This window comes from Trichechus manatus, unplaced genomic scaffold (genome assembly GCF_000243295.1).
Source record: "Trichechus manatus latirostris isolate Lorelei unplaced genomic scaffold, TriManLat1.0 scaffold00214, whole genome shotgun sequence".
NCBI classification, from domain to species: domain Eukaryota; kingdom Metazoa; phylum Chordata; class Mammalia; order Sirenia; family Trichechidae; genus Trichechus; species Trichechus manatus.
Window position 1 is genome coordinate 3,314,397 of NW_004444150.1, and position 16,962 is coordinate 3,331,358.

General features: G+C 43.5%; 1 protein-coding gene across 3 annotated transcripts in view; it reads right to left on the reverse strand.

The window, feature by feature from the left end:
* PIP5K1B (phosphatidylinositol-4-phosphate 5-kinase type 1 beta) overlaps nt 1–16,962 on the reverse strand; it is a 127,046-nt gene that overhangs the window by 46,519 nt on the left and 63,565 nt on the right. For all 3 annotated transcript variants that reach the window (XM_023742638.1, XM_023742637.1, XM_023742639.1), the window contains exons 8-9: nt 16,037–16,192; nt 13,013–13,157 (exon numbers count right to left, since the gene is read on the reverse strand). In XM_023742638.1, the coding sequence (XP_023598406.1) occupies nt 13,013–13,157; nt 16,037–16,192 (301 nt within the window). The remainder of the gene's footprint in view (nt 1–13,012; nt 13,158–16,036; nt 16,193–16,962) is intronic.

The following is a 16,962-nucleotide window of genomic DNA, read 5'->3' on the forward strand; positions in this document are numbered from 1 at the left end:
TTGGGTGGTGGATTTATCGGACATGGAGAGAGCTGATGCATAGAAAACCAAGTGAACAAAACAAAAAAAGAGCATTATTTGTTTTGGGGAAAATACAAGAAAAAGTAATGCGACTTTATGTTGGCCCAGCTGTGAATAGTGCTTATGACATAATAAGGTAAATAACTAAACTGTGACGCAAGGTTATGAGGAGGGCAGCGAGGCAGAGAAGGATTAGTATGAAGGCAGGGGTGACAGAAGGGTGCGCTATCATCCCTTTCCAAAGGGAGTACAAAAACAAATCATCAAGCAGCAACATGAGCATTTTGTTTAGAGAGATGGAGAGAAATATCCAAAGAATCAAAGAAATGAAAGTGATTGTCTTGGGTGGGGAGGAAGCAGGGGCTGGTCAGGGGATGGGTGAGTGTTTTTCATAACAGCCCTTGAGGAATGATTTCACTCTACATGACAGCTTTGCTAAAAATAAAGCCTAGGAACACTAAATATGAAAATAAGTATGAAGACAATGTTTAGCGCCATAGAAATACATAGAACACGAGGGACAGTGGCCTTCACACGAGGCTTCCAATGACGTAATAAGTCACGCACATCTGAAAAGAGCCTGCCCCGTCTTTTCAGAGGCTTAAATAGGTGTATTCAGGTAGTGCGGTTAAGAATAACTGCTTTCTTTCCCAAACCTTCTGTAAAGTTGTTTCAGTGAAACCCGTGAGGGCTGGAACTTGACGGAACTGTCTTGTTTTTCCAGGTCTCGCAGGTTTTCTGCCTTCGACAGGGTGCAGTCTTACCACTTTTTCATTTTGCTCATTTTAGTGGAAAATAGGTGAATTTTCCTTCTCTGACAGGTTTCCTCCTTATACCAGTTCTGGCTTTCTCAGGTTTTACTGTATATAACCTTCATAGTTAGAAAATGAATTCACAGAGCAGGAAAAAAACTCTATTCCTTATTATAGACTAAAAATTGGTTGGGAATTATTCATTCCTATTATTTGAATCCAAGGTGTCCTGGTGGTGAAACGGTTAAGCACTCGGCTGCTAACCAAAAGGTTGGCGGTTCAAACCCACCCCGTGGTTCTGCGGGAGAAAGACCTGCCGATCTTCTTCTGTAGAGATTATAGCCAAGAAAATCCTATGGGGGACGTTCTACTCTGTCACATGGGGGTCACTATGGGTCAGAATCGATTCAACGGTGCCCAACAATAACAACAGCAGCAGGATTATTCAAATCCAAGATTTTAAGCTATGAAGGAAAGATCTTGAATTGCTGATGTTTTCTTTCTTTCTTATTCTTTTCTCTTCCAAGCCAATATCGGGAATAGCAAGAAGCAACTTTCTGAAAATGATCACACTGATCAAAGGTAATGATTCCGTGCAGTTTCTTCGTCAGTGTCATGAACTTCTGACACGGTCTTTGCAACACAAGAGAAATAATACTTTGATCTGTCGGAAATTCTGAGGGAACAAGACATTATAGCTCTCAATATTCAAAGCTAATACTGTTTGAACAAAAAAAGCAATCGCTTTAAAATGTGTAGTGTGAGACACTGCATTACAACCACTGTTTCATTTTAATCTCTAAGGAGTGAAACAAAAGCAGCTCTGTGGTCCAGTTCTCAAGACATCTCACACAACATTCCAAAGAGGCCATCAAATTTAAAAAAAAAAAAGGTTTTTTCATTACAAATGTAATACATGATGAAAAAGTTAGTAAAATATTGAACAGGAGGAAAATAAAGGCAAAAAAATCACCCTAGTTCGTTCTACATCTCAAAGCTACAAAAGCATACAGTCTGCCTGGATGCCTCTGAGTGAAAGTGTGTGCTGGGAAAGCTCAGATTTCTCGAAGATTTGCACAAACCTTTCTCTTGTCTGTAGGATGCTCTGTGTCAAACCCACTTCCACTGAGTAGGCTTTTAGTTTGAGGGGAAATGATCTCGTGGGTGGTATTTTAGCTGAAACAGTCTAAACAATTACTTAAGAAGCAGAAAATCTGTTCACGAAGCAAAAACAATCCTGGCTTTTTCCTTGCAGGCTGTGCTTGGTACTACCACCACTGTCTATACAACAGCCCGAGCTCCTGTCTCTCTAAACAGAACCCCACTTTTTGAGTTTAGGGCGCAGGTGAAGATCAGGGCAGGTTAGCCTCTTCCGCAGCCTGAGGTAGTCATGTGATCACTCCTGGCCATTAGCTATTAAGAGGATGTTGCGGGGCCGGGGGTGGGGGTCGGTGGGGGCGGGGGCGGCAATTGGGAAAACTCTCCCTTCTCGCCCCTAGAACAAAAGAACGGAGCCTTGCCAGGGAGAACTTTCTTTTTGTTTTGGTCTTCTCTTTCCTTCCTGCATGAGTCCATGGAGCAAGGACATGATGTCTGACACTGTGGCAGGCATATTGTGACCATGAGGCAATAAAGCAGAGAAGCAAAAACCAAAAAGGGGAGGATGGTGGAACAGAAAAATGGAAAGAGCTTGCATCTTGAGAGTGTTGTTGGGCAGCTGTGCTCACCCTGGACTGCAGCTCTCCAGACTTTATGTCAAGTAAATGATCAGTCTAGTAAAACAAAACAAAACAAAACAAAAAAAAAAAACCCACAACAAACCAATTGCTGTCAAGTCCATTCTGGCTCATAGTGATCCCATGTATATCAAAGTAGAATTGTGCTCCATAGGGCTTTTAACAGAGGATTTTTTGGAAGTAGATCGCCAAGACTTTCTTCCAAGGTGGACTCAAACTTCCCATCTCTTGGTTAGCAGTTGAACGTGGTAATCATTTTCACCACCCAGAGACTCCACCAGCGCCCCGGACAGGTCTAAATCCTAAAAATGGATATCAATCAACTGTTACGGTGAAAATAAAGACTTGTTTAGACACTCAAGTCTCAAGTCTTTGCCACCATGAGTCCTTTTCTTAGAAAGATACTGGAGGATGTGATCCATCAAAATGAGGGAGTAAACCATGAAAGGATAAAATTTGGGACATGACAAACAAGGAAAGCAACATAGACAAGTCTCCCCAGAATGATGAGAGGAGTGACCCCAAGCTGACATATGTGCATCAAGCCAGAAGGCAATCAGTCCAGGCTGGAGCAGGTCAAAAGGCTTTGGGGGAAACTTCTGTAAGACAATGAAATTAATATAACCTGATGCATCTAATCTATTTGAGAAGCAATTAAGACAATTGGTGGAGAGTTTGGGATTTCATTATGGAACTAATGAAACATAAACTAAGCATATAGGACCCCGGACACCCTTTTAACTCACGCTTTTAACTGAAGTCACTCCTGAGGTTCACCCTTTAGCCAACGATTAGACAGGCCCATAAAACAAAATGAGACTAAATGGGTACACCAGCCCAGAGGCAAGGACAAAAAGGCAGGAGGGGATAGGAAAGCTGGTAATGGAGAACCCAAGGTCAAGAAGGGGAGAGTGTTGACATGTTGCGTGGTCAGCAACCAATGTCACAAAACAATATATGTATTAATTGTTTAATGATAAAGTAATTTGCTCTGCAAACCTTCATCTAAAATACAGTTAAAAAAAAAAAACTAAGAACATAGAAGAATTAGTAAACAGGGAAAACAAAATGTCATACAGGATAAAAGATAAACCAACTTTTCCCAGACTAAATGTTTAAATACTCAGAAACACTTTTCCAGTGAAATGAGAAGCAATGAAAGGAAAGACAGAGAGACCCTAACATGTATTTTTTCCAATTAGCGACCAGGATGACGTTCTCATTTTAACCAAATCCTTCAGTGAGAAAATCGGTCTGGTTCACTTTTAAGTGCTTTTGTGATCTTCCAAACACTAGCTTTTAACACCGCTGGCCAGAAAAATAACGAGTTCTTTTACATCATTATATATTTCATCTTTATTGCTTTATGATTGAAAGCGGGCTATTAAATAATTAAATTTTGGATTAATATTACTCTGAGTTGAGATTTTATCATTGCCCCCTAATTCCCTCATGGTTGTTGTGAGGTGCCACTGAGTCAGCTCTGACTCACAGTGACCCCATGTACAACAGAATGAAACACTGCCCGGTCCTGCGCCATCCTCACAATCATTGCTATGTTTGAGCCCACTGTTGCAGCCACTGCATCAGTCCATCTCGTTGAGGGTCTTCCTCTCTTTCGCTGACCTTCTCCTTTAGCAAGCATGATGTCTTTCTCCAGGGACTGGTCGCTCCTGATAACATATCTAAAGTACATGAGATGAAGGAGCTTCCAAGAAGCACTCTAGCTGTATTTCTTCCTAGACAAATTTGTTCGTTCTTCTGGTAGTCCATGGAATGTTCAATATTCTTCGCCAACACCATAATTCAAAAGTATCAATTCTTCTTTGGTTTTCTTTATTCATTCTCCAGTTTTCACATGCATCTGAGGCGACTGAAAACACCATGGCTTGGGTCAGGCGCACCTTAGTCCTCAAAACGACATGTTTTCTTTTTAACACTGTAAAGAGGTCTTTTGCAGCCTATTCGCCCAACACAATACGTTGTTTGATTTCTTCACTGCTGCTCCCATGGGCATTGACTGTGGATCCAAGTAAAATGAAATCCTTGACAACTTCAATATTTTCTCCATTTATCATGATTTTCCTTATTGGTCCAGTTGTGAGGAGTTTTGTTTTCATTATGTTGAGGTGTAATCCATCCTGAAGGCTGTGGTCTTTGATCTTCATCAGTAAGTGCTTCAAGTCCTCTTCGCTTTCAGCAAGCAAAGTTGTGTCATCTGCATATTGCAGGTTGTTAATGAGTCTTCCTTGACTGTGAGGATATTTGTTTTCCTTCTGTTGAGGTGTAACCCATTCTCTCACTACACTTACCTCACTCTCCCGACACCTGCGACCACCATGCGCTCAAGGCAAAAGGCCCTTGTGGTAGATGCGCCCCTACCACTGTGGGGAAGCTGGGTCGCTTCCACTCTCTAAGTTACTGAGTCCTCAGCAGCCAGGGCAATTTGAGGGCTCCCAGAGGGAAATTCGTTCCTCGAAGAGAGCAACACATCATCTAAATTACAGGGGGATAAAGCCAGCTACTGTGGAGACAATTCCAGACATCAGGAGGATTAAATGGAGGATGTCGGGGATCAACTTCTTTCTTGCCTTATAAGATGTTTCCTTCTTCTCACGTATATTTGGGGTATCTCAGAGAAACAAAAGTAAACCCAGGATTCTGGCAGAGTCATGCACCAGAGGGTCCTAGTGGGAGGGGGGATGGCTGGAGCTGGGAATGTGAGCCTGGAAGAGGTTCACCCAGCCCTGATCTCAGGCTCCATCAGTCACCACTACCCTTAAGAACTGCTGTTGAGGCCAGTGTGTATTCTGAGTGCTTTCCAACCTAGGGGCTCATCTTCCAGCACTATGTCAGACAATGTTCTGTTGTGATCCACAGGGTCCTCACCGGCTAATTTTCAGATACAACTCAGAAGGCCAAGGGGAACGAGATGGCTGGGCCCAAAGGGAGCGCCTTCAAGAGAGGCCAACGGAGATGAAGGCCTGGAAGTAGGAGGCTATCCATGTGAGGCCACTCGGGCAGGAATTATCTAGGATGAGAAGCACCCATTTGTTAGTCTGTTGTACCGTGGTGGCTTGCATGCTACTGTGATGCTGGAAGCTGGGCCACCAGTATTTCAAATACTAGCAGGGCCACTCATGGTGGACAGGTTTCAGTGGAGCTTTTAGACTAAGAGAGACTAGGAATAAAGGCCTGGTGATCTGTGTCTGAAAATTAGCCAATGAGAACCCTACGGATTACGACGGAATATTGTCCAATATAGTGCTGGACAGCCCCCTAGGCTGGAAGGCTCTCAAAATTCACAGTGGCCACCATAATGGACTGGAGCATACCAATGATCGTGAGACGGTGCAGGACCAGGCAACACCTCACTCTGTTGTGCATGGGGTCGCCATGGGGTCGCCAAGAGTTGGAGCTGACCTGATGGCAAGTAACCACAACCAAAGGGTACAACCAGCTACGGAGTGTGATGTGGACAAACCAAGAGGACAGCAGGTAAATGGTCAGGATTGAGCGGAGACTACCAGGAGCTCACAAGGACCATGATGTTATGTTGTTACATGCCGTTGAGTAAGTTCCGACTACAGTGACCCTATGAACAGCAGAATGAAACACTGCCTGGTCCTGCACCGTCCTCACAATCTTGCTATGTTTAAGCCTGTTGTTGCAGCCACTGTGTCCATCCACCTCGATGAAGGTCTTCCTCTTTTAAGCAAGCATGATGTCCTTCTCCAGGAACTGGTCCCTCCTGATAACATGTCCAAAGTACACGAGACGAAGTCTTGCCGTCCTCACTTCTAAGGAGCACTCTGGCTGTACTTCTTCCAGGACAGATTTGTTCGTTCTTCTGGCAGGCCATGGTATATTCAGTATCCTTTCCCAAAGCCGTAATTCAAAGGTATCAATTCCTCTTTAGTCTTCCTTATTTACTGCCCAGCTTTCACGTGCACGTGAGGTGAATGAACCTACCATGGCTTGGGTCAGGCGCACCTTAGACCTTAAAGTAACATCTCTGCTTTTGAACACTTTCAAGAGGTCTAGGTAGATATTACTATGTCTACCAACTTGCCAACTAGTCATTAAGCAGAAAAGAAAAAAGGCTCAAACATAGGGTCAGAACTCATGTTAGGAAAAAACCTTGCAATCGACATTCTGTGGCAGCACACGCAACAAGGCAAAGACCAGGGGTAGCTGGAGGCCACGAGGACAAGATGGTCCAGCAGAAAGAATATAAAGCCTGGACCCTCAAGACCTGGGATCCAGTTGAAGTCCTACTACCATGCTTTGTGACCTTGGATATATCACATAAGGTCCTTGCATTTATGTTCCCCTATTTTTAAGACAAATCTGTGGGATAATGGGTCTTTAACCTTCTTTGGGATGGCACTATTTGTGTGTTGTTAAATCTGAGTGGGTAAGAAATTCATGGGGAGGGTCTTGTGGATAGCGTTCCATCCTCTCTTAGGTTTATGAGACTTTCATAGCAGGAAGGAGTCCCTGGATAGTGCGAACAGGTAATGTGCTTGGCTGTTAACTGAAAAGCTGGAAGTTTGAGTCTACCCAGAGGCACATCGGAAGAAAGGCCTGGCAGTCTACTTCTGAAAGATCAGCCACTGAAAACTCCATGGAGCACAGTTCTGCTCTGACGTACATGAAGTTGCCATGAGCTGGAGTAGACTTGACAGCCGCTGGTGATGGCAGGAGGGAAAGGGCCCAGAGCCGCCATCAGGGTCACGGGGTCAGCCTCGAGATGGAGAACGTGAGGCTCATCATTTAGGGAGTTTCTGCCAGCCGTCCCTCTGCGTGTAAATAATAAGCGCTTCTCCTCTCTCTGACAAATCTGCTGTTCTCACAATCCCCCTTCTGACATACGTTCCCTTCTCACAGTATTCCAAACACCTCCAGGGTAAGGCTACTATTAAAAACAGCTACTCCCCGGACGCCAGACCGTACAGAGTGGCGGCGCTGTGACAGGCATCTGTGAAGGCAAGCGAAGCCGGGCTTTGGTCCTTACGAAGACTCGGCTCCTCAGCTTTGCTACCAACTCTGCGGAAAACCACGAAAAGCGTTAATACTCACGCGTGCGATGAGAAACCTATTTCCACAACCTTCAAACAAATCACCGTTAACTCTGAGATAAAAACTTTATTTTTATTTTATTGTAACTGTTCACTTTATTTCTTCGTGCTCAGTTTACAGCTCCTTTCAGAGAACAGGTCTCTTACTACATAGGAAAGAGAAAACCAAGTAGCAAAAATTTAAAGGCTTAAAGCCCACGACTCGACTGGGAAGCTCGAGCTCCCTGCAGTTTCTCTGTCTTCCAACAATCCGCACACTCTCACACAAGACTGTACAACGGACCTTAACAATAGGTACTGCCATCACCAGGTTAAATACAGACTTTAAAAACAGCACTTTTAACCAGTAATCCCAATCCTAGGTATCAAGCCAGAAGACGTGAAGGTAGGAGCACAGCCGGAAACCTGCCCACGAGCGTCCATGGCAGCACCGTTCACAATAGCCAAAAGGTGGAGACAACCAAAACGTCCACCACCAGACAGATGGACAAACAAAACATGGTACATGCACACAACGGAATATCACTCACCGACAAAGAGGAATAAAGTCCTGGTCCACCCCACCACATGGGTGAACCTCGAAAACAGCATGCTGAGTGACCTAAGTCAGTCGCAGAAGGACAAATACTGTATGATCTCACTTATGTGAAATAAACACATAGAAACCCAAGCTTATTAGTGATTACTAGGGGAGGGAGGGAGGGAGAGAGGGAGACTGCACCGAGGTCACGTTCAGGGTGGTGGACGGATATGGAAAGAGAGAGAGAGAATGGTTGCACAGCTTGAAGAATGTAATCAATGTCACTGAGCTGCACGGGCAGAAATCGTTGAGATGGTGTACGTTTTGTTCTATAATTTTCAACAGAATAAGAAAAAAGATACTATTTTTTTTTCCTTTGCTGCCTAGTCAATTTTCTGAGCACTTAAATAAAGAGTGGATTGCTACAGGAGTTTTAAAGTTACAAAGAATAGTCCTTTAAAAAAAAAGACCAATTCTGAGAGACAGCAGTTTCTCACTTCAGTGTGTAATTCAGGAGTGGAGTCACCCCGGCGCTAACCGACAGTCGCAAAGTTAAGATTCTGCAGAGACTGACAGGATCACGGGCGCTAGGTGAAGCAGTCACTCACAGGCTGTTTTAGTGCAGACATGTATAACGTAATGTCCAAACCGGAAAACAGCAAAGTGAAATTCACAGATAAAGAGAGAGACAAAAAATTTCACATGCAAATGATAACATCAATATTCAGTTTTCTTTCCAGGCTACTGGGATTGGGTTTTAAAACTCAGTAGGCCAGACAAGGCTTAGAATACCATCTATTTATTGCCTCATGTAGGACTAGGAGGGTGCTGAAGGGTCAAAATGATGGACACAAAATGAAGGCAGTTTCTTTTCGGGTTTGCTGGCGAGTTCTCTCTGCTCAGAAACCTGGGCTGGGCCTCGAGGGCCCGATTAATGGGGAGAATGATTCCGGAGATCTCAGCCACAATTTCCCGTTGGGGTTCTTCAGCATTTCCTGTCTCTTTTCCTTATGATTTCCCTAAGGCGGTGGTTAAGCTCTTCCTTTCTCTTCTACATCAAAGCTAGAGCAGAAATACCTATAGGAGCCTCAGGCAACAGATGAGGGAGAGACTGAGGAGACCTGGAGGCCCGCTCTCCCCTCAGCTGGTAAATGCAGGTGGACATGTCGGCCGAGTCATGCCAATGCTACTGACCTTTTAAAAGAATCTAGAGTCCCTGTGTGGTGCAAATGGTAAACACTCTCAGCGGCTAACCAAAGGAGACTCAGAAGAAAGGCCTGGCGATCTACTTCCAAAAAACCAGCCATCAAAAACCCTACAGAGCATAGTTCTACTCTAACACACATGGTGTTACCCTGAGTTGACATCCACTTGACGGCAACTGTTTCTTCGTTTTTGCTAATTTTTTTTATTTTCATGAAACTGTTTGATTTTTAAATGTTGGCTTTTTGGGTAAACATTCAGGGTTAACCCAAATGCTTTCCTCTAGGGGGCGTCCTGTCTGCAAGCAGCCTGCTTGGCTGAAGCCATGGCGGCAGCACAGGTGGTGAGCCAGACCGGTGGTGTGTTCCCGAATCAACTTCTTGAGATCCAGCCTGAAGCCCAATCCCCCGGCTTCGCGAAGACTTTATAAGCCCCCAGTTCCTGCACTGAACCCCATTCTGCTTCAGATAGAGTGGTTTCCTGTCCCTGAAAAAAAACCCTGAATGATAAATTTAAGATATCAAACTGCAACTTGGAGACAGAATGGGAAAGAAGGTTTGTTTAAAACAGTTGTCTTCAAAAAGGAAAAGGAAAAATACCACAGGTAACATTATGTTTTTTTCCCCGTCTGAATATATATAATACCAGTTGTTGTTGTCATGTTCTGTTGAGTCAATTCTGCCTCATAGTGGCCCTATAGGACAGAGTAGAACTGCCCGTAGGCTTTCCAAGGCTGTAATCTTTACAGCAGCAGATCACCGGGTTTTTCTCCCACACAGCTGCTGATGGGTTGGAGCCGCTGGTGGGTCAGAACTGCCAACCTTTCAGTTAGCAGCTGGGCGCTTAACTGTTGTGCCACCAGGGGTTCTTATGATACTAGCATCAACATAAACAAAAGTACCAAGAATTATAACACAGCCCTAGGAGCAGGCAGAGGTAGCCCCCAAACTGGCCAGGAGGGACTGGGAGTCAGGGGGCGTCAGTGCCAGACCCTGGGGGAACCTAATGGATATCCGTGACTTTAATACCTTCCAGCCAAGAGACTGGATACTTAACAACAAGAAACCGAAAAAACCCAAAACCCAAACCCTTTTATTTCTATCCTGAATATTTCAGTAAATAATTTCATAGTGCATCCAGTTACAATTCCTGATAATTAGAACACTAGCAAACCGTAAGAAACCACCATGGCTTCAACGAGGATTGTTTTGACTTTGCTAAGAGCTCCCCGTGACCGTTCAGCTATCTTTTTTTTCTCTCTCTCTTTTTTAATGTAGTGAAAACATACATGCCAAAACATCCACCAACACAACTTCCACGTTTACAACTCAACAACATAGATTACATCTCTCACGTCACACCACCGTTACCGCTACCCTTGTCCAAAGCCAGCTGTCTCTTGAGCTGCTACCTATACTTGAGAGCAAAAGAACTTTACAGAGACTGACGTGTTCAGCTGTGCCATACGGACAGAAAAAAACCACTGCTGGACTAATTTGTTTACATAACAAATTTGAACATTTTACACGATAAATCACTTAAACTTTCTCTAACCAGTGAAGCTAACCAAGTCAAAAACCCACTGCCTTCAGTCCGTTCTGACTCCTAGTGACCCCATAGGCTTTCTAAGGCTGTAAATCTTTATGGAAGCAGACTGCCACATCGTTCTCCTGCAGAGCTGCTGGTGGTTTTGAACCGCTGACCTATCAGCAATTGAATGCTTTAACTGCTGTGCCACCAGGGCGCCTTAACCAAGTTAAGTGATTTTTATGATCAGGCGAGTTGAATAATTTATAATGGAGGCCAACTTGTTGGACAGAGTCATCCAAACTGCGGCCCAGGGAAGACTTGTGGTTTGTCTTGCCATTTTCATCCTTTCTTGACCTAGAGTGGCTGCCTAACCTGCTACCTACCTAATCTCGTATCTAGCTGAGAGAAAAGGGAACAGTAACAAAAAAAGGAGTTACTACAACAGGTCCAACAGCCAGACTTTTAACTCACCATCGGCCAAGCTAGAATCGATAGATATGCATATATTAAAAATGAATATTCATCATATTGAGTCCTCTTTCTGAAAGTGAACCAAGCTACTAATCTGGAGGAGGAAGGTGACTCCCAGTAGAAACTCTGCACCTGCACAAATGTGATTTTAACAAGAACCAGTTCAACACTGAATAGATAATTATTGACAGCCTACACATTAGCGCCTGTCCATTTACACATGCTAGTGACAACACTGCATATATAAAGACAGAACTAATCCCACAGACAATGTTGTGATCTCTTTGTAAAGATCATACTTTCTAGCACCAGTTAGAGAACACTTCATTTAAAAAGGAAAAAATACCTCATACCTAAGAAGTTCCAGGAACCTACCCCAATCCTTATATTCACATTAAGTGTCTGAGAGTCTCTGTATTAGTTTCCTATTGCTGCTGTAACAAATTAGTACAAACTTCGTAGCTTATAACAACACAAATTTATTGTCTTACTGTTCTGGAGGTCAGAAGCCCTAAACTCAAGTTGCTGACAGGGCTGTGTTCCTTTGTGGAGGGTCTAGAAGAGAATCTGTTTCTTTGCTTTTTACAGCTTCTAGAGTCCCTGTGTGGTGCAAACGGTTAAATGCTCGGCTACTAGCCGAAAGGTTGGCAGTTCAAAGCCATCCAGAGGTGCCTTGGAAGAGAGGCCTGGCAATCTGCTTCTGAAAGGTCACAGCCTTGAAAACCCTCTGGGGCAGGTCTACTCTGCACACATGGGGTCACCATGAGTTGTAACTGACTTGACGGTGACTGGTATGGTAGTATAGAGGCCACTTGCATTCCCTGGTTCGTGGCCCTTTCATCTTCAAAGCCAGCAGTGTAGCATCTTCCAATCTCTCTTTCTCTCTCTCTCTGAACTCTGCCGCCCCATCACATGTCTTTCTCTGACTTCAACCTTCCTGCTTCCTTCTTTGAAAAACTCTAGTGGTTACATTGTTGTTGTTAGGTGCCGTCGAGTCAATTTTGACTCATGGTGACCCCATGTGACAGAGAACTGCCCCATAGGGTTTTCCGGGCTGTAATCTTTACAAAAGCGGATTGCCGGGCCATTCTCTCGCAGAGCCACCGGCAGGTGTGAACCGTCGACCTTTACATTAGCAGCCGAGCGCTTAAATGAAGTGCCACCGGGGCCCACCCAAATAATCCAGGATAATTTCCACATCTCTAGGTCTGTGACTAAATCATATCTGCAAAGTCGCTTCTGCTGTGTCAGGTAACAGGTTCCCACGTTCCAGGGATCAGGACGTGGACATCTCTGGGGGGACATCATTGGGCCTCCAACAGTAAATAAGGCCACTCACAGGAAAAGAGAAGGTTCAAATATCTTTGCAGCTATGGGTGTGAGATTAATAAATAATGCTCATTTAAAAATAATCCATTCATAGGAAACTACTAAAATAAAAATGCCAAGAAGTTTGTCTTCCTCCTCAGAAGCGAGGGTAGAATTTCTATACGGCACAATGATGAACTGTAATGAAAACTGCGAGGGGTTGCCGCAAACATACTGCTTGCCACAGTAAAGATCAAGCATGTCCTCTGGCTCTTACGCACGAGGCAGGTGACGGGACATCCACGTTGTTAGAGACAGCATGTTCTCAGTCTGAGAAGCTGGTTGACGTGGCAACAACCTGACTGGTAATCTGATCGCGCTAAGCGTTACCTGTTTGAATAAAGCGTAGGCCTGTCGTGTGGATAATGTTCACCGGTGTACAAGGAAGAGGATGAAATTGTGGTCGCCAAGGAAGCAGCTTCGAACAGCGACGGGGTGCTGGGCACCAGGTCTGGCCGGTGTCGGGATCCTAGCGCTGGGCAAGAAAAGCAACACGCACACTTGTGAGTCTCAGCATAAATGCGCCTTTGGCCTCCAGGGTAACTTACACACGCCAGAAACACTCATCTTACATAACAGGCTGCAAATTAAATGTTGAATTAACTGCGCACTTCAGAACCTTTGCAGAAATGTAAAACAGGTTAGAGACAGAAAGGAAATTGTATTAATTCACGAGATGGCTTACGGAAATGACGTTACGAATATTTTTTTAAAAGCCTAATAGGGTGATTTCTTATTTCAAAAGATGACCGAGAAAGCTCCTGGGAGCTTAAGGACATGATTCAGCAGAGATGAAAAGGATGACAGGCAAATGTGGAGACACAGTGGACCGACTGTCTCTTCCCGACAACATGCATGTTCCGTGGATTTCCAGTTTAGATCAAAGAACCTGGAACCTTCAAGAGCCAGGGAACGAGTGCTTCACAGACCAGCAGCCAGCGGCACCCTCACCCTGCTTGAGCCAACATGTGTCTTTTAATATCATCCCAGGTTCTTCTTGACATTATACTTTAGAACCAGGATTCTTCTCTAGAACCTCTGAGAACTCAGCGCAGGTAACACGTTGATTTCAGCCTTTGAGATCCCGAGCTTCTAGAGAACCCAGGTAAACAGTGCCAGGCTTCTGACCCACAGAGCTGTGAGCTAAGAAATGGATGTTACATAAAGCCACTACGTTTGTGGTAACTTGTTACATGGCAATAGAAAACAAATGCAACCAAGAAATACTGAAAACGCCAGAAAACAAATGGTTAAAAAGTAGAGGAGAAATTTGGCAATAATCTGGCGCACCATCAAAGGGAAAGACCACAAGAACAGATCACTATAAAAAGGTCAATCCTTTTGCAAACCTTGAACACGTGGAGAACTAAACTCACTTTTAAGTAGTATGTTAGTTACCTTCTCAAAGGAGCTGCTCAATAGCTTTTTCTTCAACCTTCAGAGACCTTTTCAGGTGAAGGACCTCTAAATACAGAGCCATGGGTCCAATTGTTCATCAGGAAAAACTACAATTCCTGCACTACTTTCCATGTTTCTAAGCTTTTTGGATACTATGTAGTATATTTATTATACTCAACCCCCCCATTAACAATTGGACCATTTTGTTAAATTTAGAGGCCTATGAACATATTACTTAAAAATGTAACTAACACATGGTTTAAAAATAAGGGTATCCTATTTCCTAGACTGTACAGGCACCTTGTAGGTTTACGTGTGCTACTAAAAGGTTGGCAGTTCAAACACACTTGGAGGCACCTTGGAAGTAAGGCCTGGTAATCTGCCTCCAAAAGGTCACAACCTTGCAAACCCTATGGAGCAGTTCTACCCTGCACACATGGGGTCGCCATGAGTTGGGATCGACCTGCAGGTAGCTAACAACGACAACAATAATCAGAAAGCCGAGTGGGTGGTAGGGGAGTTGCCCACGGAGGGACGACTGGGGTGGTGGGAGAAAGTCTGACAAAATGGGAGCCATTGACTTACCTCTGCCATCATATGAGCAGGCAGAGACAGGCTCAAGGGCCATTCATTAACTCTTTTGTTGAAATCACAAATTCTGGGTAAAAGTTGGTTTCCTGGACGATGAGAAAGAAAGAAACCCACCGTGGCAATATAGATGAGTACTGCAGAAGGGAACAGAGATAGCAGCCTATCCTAAAGACCGAGGGGAAGAAAGCGTCTAGAAAAGATCTCCTGTAGGAACCAGAAGACAAGTTCAGGAAATGCTGGAGAGCCTCAAAAGCATATACAAGTAGAAAATTCTAAAATGTCACTTCCCCTTATCAGATTAAAAGGGAAAACCCATATGATCCACTCAGTAGAAAGAGAGAAGTATCTGATAAAATTCAATACTCATTCTTGATAAAATCTTTTAGCAAATGAGGAAGAAAAAGGAAGTTCCTTAACCTGACTATGGAAATCAAATACAGCAAACCCCCTTCTCAGCAGTGAAACATTAGAAGCATTCCCTTTAAAACGAGGACAAGGTGAGTGTATCTGCAATCACCACCTGTATTCATCAGTGTACTAAATGCCCTGGCCAGGAAATAAGAGAGAAAGAAAGGAAAAACATACGTGAGGTCTATGTGGTAGCAACAAACAATCAGAAAACCCAATTCTTAAAAAACATACTATTTTAACAGGCAAACATAGGTATATTTCTATATTGGGAGAGCCAGGTTCAATTCCTGGCCGATGCACCACATGTGTAGCCACCACCCATCTGTCAGTGGAGGCTTGTGTATTATGATGCGGAACACGTTTTAGCAGAGCTTCTGGACTAAGACGGACTAGGAAGAAAGGCCTGGTGATCTACTTCTGAAAAGCAGCCAATGAAACCCCTATGGATCACAACAGTCCAATCCATAACCCATCATGGGGATGGTGCAGGATTAGGCAGCATTTCATTCCACTGTGTGTTGTGCATGAGTTGGGGCCAACTTGACAGCAGCTAACAACAACATTTCTATATCCACCCAAGGACTCAATCTAACAGAAATACATGACAAGCAAGGAGGAAATGATAAAGTTTCATTTCAATTCATTAAAGAAGACCTGAAGAGCTGAAGCGATAACGCATTGTTGCATTGCATGTGTGTATATGCATGTGTATGTATATGTATGTATACATATATGTATGTGTGTGTATACACATACGCATATATATACCCACACAGAACAAGGTCTAGGAGTAAAAACACCCCGAATGTTTGTTACCTTCAGGTAGTGGAATTATAGGAGATTTCTTTCTTTTTGGATATTGTTGTATTTTCTAATTTTTCTATTGTTCATTTACATTACTTGTATAAATAAATCACGATAACTTTTTTTTTTTTTTAAGTTACTTGTCTTTACCTTCTTCATCCAGGCTGCTAAAACTCTGCCCTTCAGTCAGCAAGTCGCGCTTCTCGTCCTTCCATTCCTGGCTGATGGACGACACTATCTCCTGTGAGGATGCCTTCAGGGCAGCGATGGAATTGCACCGTTTCTTAGAAGGCGAGGACTTCAAAGCTAGACAACGAAAAAGGAGAGACAAAGATTCTTATTGAAAACCACATTCATATTTTCTTTTCTTTTGGTGAAAATAAACACAGCCATACACCATTTCAGCAATTTCTACGTGCACAACTCAGTGGTATTCATTACATTCTTTAAGTTGTGCAAATATTCCACCACCATTGACTTAGACTCACTGCCCCCTGAGCTCTCATCTAACCTTTGGAGTTGCTGTTGTCAGTTTGATCTCACACAGACCATTCTTTAAAAGGGCACAATGCTCAAGGCAGACATATTTTACTTACTAAGATAAACTTTTGTTTGGTTCAAAGAAGACTTCAGGGGATAGTTTTGGTTTAAGGTTTAAATTTTAAAGATTATGTCAGGGCAATAGTTTTAGGGGTTCACCCAGCTTCAATGGCTCTAGAAAGTATGGATTCCATTGAGAATTTCAAACTCTGTCCTACCTTTTCCCCTTTTGATCAGGATTCTCCTATAGAATGTTTGATCAAAACAATCAGTCCACATTCATATTTTATTGATTAAATTAATATTTTATTTACTATTTATTAACATTTTGGTCATTATTTGAGTAGAATTCAAGAAGCATTATTTTATCTGTATGAGTTAAAGAACAGTACAAATTGCTGTCAAGTTGACCCTGGCTCATGGCGACTCCATGCGTGTCAGAGTAGAACTGTGCTCTATAGAGTTTTCAATGGCTGATTTTTCAGAAGTAGATCACCAGGACTTTCTTACGAGGCACCTCTGGGTGGACTCAAACC